At 41.1% G+C, this 7510-nt stretch overlaps 1 protein-coding gene across 1 annotated transcript; it reads left to right on the top strand.

Annotated features, from left to right (window-relative positions):
- Positions 1-5638: 5638 nt before the first annotated feature.
- Positions 5639-7122, top strand: LOC131899899 (tripartite motif-containing protein 30A-like). The gene is given in 2 exon segments (XM_059251367.1): positions 5639-6641; positions 6644-7122. Coding segments are annotated over 2 exon segments (1482 nt in total).
- The last annotated feature ends 388 nt before the right edge of the window (positions 7123-7510 follow it).

Genomic DNA, 7510 nt, shown 5'->3' with positions numbered 1-7510 from the left:
TCTCCCTAGAAGCATAGATAGCACCTTCCAGTTATCCCTATAAGACTACTGCTAGCAAAGCTCAGGGCTCTTCAAGAAGGTGGGTTGAACAGACTGTAAGAACTGTAACAAAAGTTCCAGTGCCAAGAATGAAAAACTACACTTTAAGTTGTTGAAAAGAGGAGTCAGAGACTCTCAAAATAAAAAATAACATAATCTATTGACATCACCCTTGGTCATCTTCCAGAAGTTCAAGGCAACTAAAACTCTATTTCTGAAGATACCACATACTTCAGATACAGGACTAGGAAGAATCAAAGTGAAACTGACCTGGAAGCCTCCTCTTTGAGAACTAGCTCATAGTATCTAAAGATTCAATGCAAGCTCCAAAGGAGAAAAACAAGTCCTACCCAGCTGTAAAGCCTACAAAACCATAACAGTGACCAGAATGGCAAGATATACTCAAAGGTACAATAAGTGTCGTTTATACCTTGGGAAAAATCAACAGCTGTGTAATTAGACTTACAAACTGTTAAACAGGAGGAAATACACGTGTGGTACTATAAATCTAGCCAGGTACTTAGCTGGCAAGATCATAGACACTAGAAAACCTACTACTGCCTGTTGTTTTGCATTCAATACAGTGGCTGCACCTTAAGCAACTGCTGTCATAACTGATAATTGCAACTCTGCAGTTACCAGCAGAGGTACAGCCACTAGGGCTGTAGCTAAGCAGGAATTCTGTTCCCTCGGGCACCGCCTCTATCATGTCCACCAAAGGAAACTTTATCAAAGTCTCTATCCTTCTATAGAACTCAGGATTCAAATGCTGAGGTGAAATCCTGCTATCTCAGAGAGGCTGAATAGCAAATAGCTAAACATTTTTTCCTTGCTTGCATCTCTCAAAAAAGAGCCATCCTTTCACTCAGCCCCCACTAAAGAACCAGCTACACTTAGTTCCTCCCTACCACTTCCTATCAGCTTGTTGCTGACTCAACCTCCTGACCCCAGGTTAATTTTACCTAATCAAACAAATGTAACATGTCTTTGCATCATTAACAAAAGCAACAGAAACAAATGTAACACATCTTTACACAGTTAAAATAATATGTTGTTCAAATCTTAGATAGTCTTTTAATAAAAAAAAAAAAAACAGAGCCAGATATCAGGGTGAAAGCTAAAAGATCAGAGAAGCAGAACAGCCAGCCACTACTGTAGCTAGAGTTTTCCTCCCTGGCCCACAGTCAGGACAAATCTCTCTCACCTGCCAATCCCACGGCCGCTCAGACCCGACCAAGTAAACACAGAGACTTATATTGATTACAAACTGTATGGCCGTGGCAGGCTTCTTGCTAACTGTTCTTACAGCTTAAATTAATCCATTTTTATAAATCTATACCTTGCTACATGGCTCGTGGCTTACCGGCATCTTCACAAGCTGTTTGTCATCATGGCGGCTGGCAGTGTCTCTCTGACTCAGCCTTCCACTTCCCAGCTTTATTCTCCTCCTTGTCCCGCCTATACTTCCTGCCTAGCCAACGGCCAATCAGTGTTTTATTGACCAATCAGCAACACACTTGACATACAGACCATCCCACAGCACACTACTTCTTACCTCTATTAAATACTCAGCCTAAAGAGAGTGAGATCCTGTTTCCTCATGCCTTATGTACCTTTCTCGGCCCTGTCATATTACTTCCTGGGATTAAAGGTGTGTGTACTTCCCAAGCAAAGGCATCAGATCTCATGTGCTGGGATTAAAGGTGTGTGACACCATTGCCTGACCTCTATGTCTAATCTAGTGACTGGCTCTGTCTTCTGATCCTCAGGCAAGTTTATTAGGATATACTATATATTACCACAATAGTATTCCACAACATTTCTCCATTTGTCTAAATAAACAGAAAAGGTTTTAACTTAAACATAGTAAGACTATATGCAATAAGAACAGTTATCAAGTAAGGATTGCATTCACAATGTCCAGTCCATTTGTGTTTGGCAAATTTAAAGAAAACACTCCATTATCTATTCTGTCTTAGTGAATCCAAAGTTTTATACCTAATTTGCTTTCTATCATAACTAAGGAAAACTGTAACAATAACTATCTAGTCTTCAACTCCTTCAAAGACCTAAGAAGGATATAATATTAACTGAGTAAAAAAGAAGTTCATTGCAAGCAACTTCCAAAACTCTAGAAATAACTTAGAGACATCTGGCTGCCTGGACAGTCACCCAAGTTTCCTCTGCAATGTTGGGGCATCTATCTTCAGCCTACAGGCCTAGAATATCTGGCAGACTTTTCAGTGAAGCAGGAAATTTGAATGACTTTCTCACCTTGTGTTGGCAAAGTTCATCAGTCGCTTTCCTCTGTGTCCTGCAGAATGTCTGGCAGGCTCTTCTGTGAAGCAGGAATCTTGAAGTACTGTCCTGCCTTGTCTTGGAAAAGTTCACCAGTCTTTTTCTGGTGTCCCACTGGTTCAGTCTGTATAGCATACTGTCAGCAGTCAAGTCAAGAGCAGTTTCTTGCCCAAATGGCTAGCCTTTCCACATTGAAAGCAAACTCCATATGGAGTTTCTTTGATGCCCACCATCCTTTTATGAAGTAAATTAGTGCTGCCAGGAGCAGATGTGTCTCATTGTCATGAAAATCTTTAGGTTAATAAACATCTTAAATGCCACATTCTGCAGGTCTTTGAAGTGTTTGAAAATCCATCTATCTAAAATATACCCATTTAACCTTCAAAACATACCTAATGTGACTACAAGTTTGATTATTATAGACCAAATAGTAACCTAATTTTTTAATTATACATTGCATTTGAAACGAGCTGCATAAGTACAATACTCCAACAAGAGTAGAAACATATATACAGAATAACAAAAATAATTCTAAATTTGTATCAATATACCAAAATTCATGCCAATACAAAATATATGAAATTAATAGTTGTCCTTTTATCCTATATATCTATATTCCCCTAAATGATAACAAACATCCATAACACAGCAAATAATCAACAACCACTCATCCCACCTCTTGGGAATGTGGGTGTCGTGTTCTTAAAATTACTTCTTAGTGTCTAGGGTCAATGATATCTTTAGGGGTCTCTGAGAAAAATTAAGAAAATGACCAAGTCCTGGAAAGAACAACTGTAACCTTTGTTGATATATATCACCTGTCAAGATTCAGGAGGTCTCCCCCCACTCAAACCTGATCCATATTAATCTGGAAGGATTCCACAGCCATTCATTTCCTGTGGAAACAAAAGCATAACCTCTTCCCCAAAGCATTTTTGACTTCCATTGGACAAGACATTTTTGACTTCTTTTTAAAGTTAAGATACCCCTAAGGTATCTCAGTTTCTTTAATTTAGCAGTCCTGTTTGCAATCCTGTCTCCCAGGAGCTGTCATTTGCTCATCAACTTTCAAAAAAATCAAAGTCAACACGAGACTATATAGGATCCAGACTCCCTGTGTATTTTCCATCATTGTGTGGCTTTTTCTTTTATATTACTTTTGCTCTCTCTCTTAAAAGACTTTATTATTTTTAAACTATTTCTTTCCATGACTATCTATGTCCTTTTTTCTTAAGCCTGCCCACATTGTTTAACCCACTGTAACCTGTTTAGAAGTTTTTCTGTCTGGACCTCTTTTACTGTGTGTCTTTTTAGTCATTTTTGACCACGTGAGCTTTTAAACTACGAAGCAGCATGGTTAGGACCTCTACTGTGGCTTTGGCGGCTAGCTCCGACTGCTTCTTGGGTCTTGCAGATGCAAGCCTAAAGCTTGTGGGCCAGTTGGAGGTATGTGACCAGGAACTGCATTCCACCTTCCAGCTGTTGAAGCCAGTGCCAACACTGCCACAAGCATTTTTTACTTAGCTTGCTGTTTCTATTTAGCACTGCTAGCTGAACAGCAGTGCCTCTTACAGGAGCCATGTCCTTTTTCTTTTCTTTTTTTTTTTCATCTTTTTCAGACCCTACATGATAATTCAAGCCTCATGTTGGTATGCCAAAATGTAGTTGTTGGTGGTTTTTTTTTAACTCTTTGGGAGCCTGCCACCCAGCTCCCAAATATATACATGGAGACCGATTCTTACTTATGAAATTGTGTCCTCTTGCTTGGATGGCAAACATTTTACCAAGAGAACTCATCTTTACAGTAATGCAGTAATCATGTATGAAGTTCTCAAAAAACTTAATAAACAGTACTTCAGCTGAGAAGCTGGGAGAGGTCAATACAGAAATAGAATAAGGAACAATCATCATTCCTTGTAACATTCTAAGTCTTAGCCTTATGCCAAAAGACAAAAAAGCTTCTCTTTACTGAAAATGGAGACCATCACAGAAAACCACAAGTGAACACAATGCAGAGATCAGTAGATTGTGGGGAGCCTAGCCCCAATGGACACATCATAGGTCCTGCATCTCTGACTCAGAGAACATTGAGTAAGAGAGGGAGGAAGGATTGTAAGAGACAGAGTACCAGGATGTATGCTGTGAAGCATTCCCTCCCAGAAATAAAAACAAGACAATGACACTATCAACAGACATTCAAACATGGAAGGGGAAATTTTTCACAGGGTGCTACATGCAGACAAAGAACTACAAGCAACTAATGACTGATAAAGGTTGGAGAATTAGCCTCTTCTAGGTTTTTGAGAACTTCATACATGATTATTGTATTCACATCATTTCCTTCCCTAATTGTATTTATACCATGGTCCCCTAATTGGTTACACAAAATAAAGTGGTCAGCCCTGAAACCATATACACACAACTAACAAAATGGACTCATCAAGTTATATTTATGTATTTTTACATATGCATACATACAACAATAATAATCAAAGAAAAAGAGGCTATCTATTTGAGAGTAGGGGACATAGAGGGGGTTGGAGGAAGAGTACTTGGGAACAGCCAGAGGGAGGAAAGGGAAGGAAGGAAGTGATGTTATTCTATTTTAATTAAAATATATAAAAATAAATAAAATATTAAAAATTAAATTTAAAAGTCTGTGTGGTAATTTGAATGAAATTGACCCCCATAGGCTCATAGGGAATGGCACTATTAGGTGGGTTCTTGTTGGAGTATATGTGGCCTTGTTGGAGGAAGTGTGTTACTCGGGGTGGGCTTTTAAGTTTCAAATGCTCAAGCCAGGCCCAGTCTGTCTGTCTGTCTGTCTGTCTCTCTCTCTCTCTCTCTCTCTCTCTCTCTCTCTCTCTCTCTCTCTCGCTCTCTCGCTCTCTCGCTCTCTCGCTCTCCCTGCTGCCTGCTGATCCAGATGTAGAACTCTCAGATCTTTCTCCAGCACCATATCTGCCTGTGTGCTGCCATGCTTCCCGCCATGACAATAATGGACTAAACCTCTGAATTGCAAGCCAGTACCAACTAAATATTTTCATTTATAATAGTTGCCATGGGATTGTTCCAGCCCTCCAAGTCTCAACTTTTATTCTCTCCTGACTCTCCTAGGACTCTTCAGTCCCGTGCGCTGGCCTCCATGCGCTCCTCTCCACAGATTCAGGATCTCTTGGTTGGTGTCTAAAGGTGTGAGAACAATTTAGAGGGCAGACTTTGGAGGAACTGAAAAGAAAACACTCTTCGTTTTGGTACCTGAGCAGGAGTCAAGACATACAGACACAGGATCATAGCAAGAATGGCCTCATCAGTCCTGGGGATGATCAAGGAGGAGGTGATCTGTCCTATCTGCCTAGACCTGATGGTGGAACCTGTGAGTTTCGATTGTGGTCACAGCTTCTGCCGAGCCTGCATCACACGGAACTATGAGACCAACAAAGGCAAAGAAGAGGAGGGCATCTGCCCTGTGTGCCAAGTGAGTTACCTGTTTGGGAATCTGAGGCCTAATCGATATGTGGCCAACATAGTGGAGAGGCTAAAAGAGCTCAAGTCCAGCCCAGAGGAGGAGCAGAAGTTGAATGTCTGTGCACAACATGGAGAGAAACTCCAGCTCTTCTGCAAGAAGGACATGGTGGCCATCTGCTGGCTTTGTGATTGGTCTCAGGAGCGCCGTGGTCACCAGACAGCTCTTATTGAAGAGGTGGCCCAAGAGCACAAGGGGAAGCTCCAGGCAGCTCTGCAGGAACAGAGGACAAATCAGAAAAGATGTGATGAATGGGAAGATGACCTTCAACAGGAGAGAACTTTCTGGAAGAACCAAATACAGGGTGATGTAGAAAAAGTTCAGATGGAGCTTAAAGGACTTCGGGAATTCCTGAACTCAAAGGAGAAGAATGAGGTGCAGAAGCTGAAGCAGGAGGAGGAAGACATTATGAACAGCCTGGCAGAGTCTCAAAGTGAGTTGGTGAAGCAGAGGGAGTCAGTGAGAGACCTCATCGCAGATGTGGAGCATCACTTGCAGTGCTCAACCATGGAAATGCTTCAGGGTATGAATTCTGTCCTAACAAGGAGTCAGACCTTAGGACTGAAATGGCCTGATATGGTCCCGAGAAAACAGAGAAGGATCTTCCAAGCTCCAGATCTGAAAGGCATGCTGCAAATGTTTCAAGGGCTTATGGATGCTCAATGCTACTGGGTTCACGTGACCCTGCGTCCAGTACACAAGGAAAACATTGTCATTAATGTGGACAAAAGACAAATACATTATCAAAATGTTCATAGAAGAAGTTTGCAAGTGTCTGAGACTATGGTTTGGGTGTCCTGGGATATCCAGCTATCCACTCAGGGAAACACTACTGGGAAGTATGCATGTCTAGAAGTGATGCCTGGCTCCTGGGATTAAACGATGGAAGATGTACTCAACCCCTACCCCAAATGCTCTTCAGCATGAAATATAATTTTGATGATAAAAAACATGTAAATTATCAGCCTAAATATGGCTACTGGGTTATAGGGATGAAAAATGAGTCTGTATATAATGCCTTTGAAGAGTGTTCTGACACTCACAATGCCAGTGTCTTGGTCCTCTCTCTGACTGGTCGTCCCAGTAGTGTTGGAGTTTTCCTGGACAGAGAAGCTTGTACTCTCTCATTTTATGATGTTTCCAACCATGGAGCTCTCATCTATAGATTCTGTGAACCTTCCTTCCCTGATGCAGTTTATCCATACTTTAATCCTATGCCATGTCCAGAGCCAATGACAGTATGTGGGCCGCCTTCCTAAACCTCACCCATAACTGCACAGTGCCCCATGTCTGATGTATCTCATATGCCTGAGCTCCCTGGCATCATCATGACTGTTTCTGCCTTTGCTCTTTCCCTTTTAATAAACTTCAGTTCTCAATACAAAAAAAAAAAAAATAGTTGCCATTGTCATGGTGTCTCTTCACAGCAATAGAAATTCTAACTAAGACAGGTAGTAACAACAAGTCGTTGTGGATGAATTCAAGGAAACATTGTTTCTGGACACAGCAGGAGAGTTGTATATATGAATTCATAGATATATGATAGCATAAACAAGACATGGAGCAAGGGATATGGCAATGAAGCCCCATCATGAAACTGAGGAAATATTGACATTTGATAGCTACTGGGAGATTAGGAGTCAGTCA

The sequence above is a fragment of the Peromyscus eremicus genome, chromosome X (assembly GCF_949786415.1).
Source record: "Peromyscus eremicus chromosome X, PerEre_H2_v1, whole genome shotgun sequence".
In the NCBI taxonomy this organism is placed as follows: domain Eukaryota; kingdom Metazoa; phylum Chordata; class Mammalia; order Rodentia; family Cricetidae; genus Peromyscus; species Peromyscus eremicus.
Note: the sequence above shows the minus strand (reverse complement) of the source record. Positions and strands in the feature narration are given on the sequence as shown.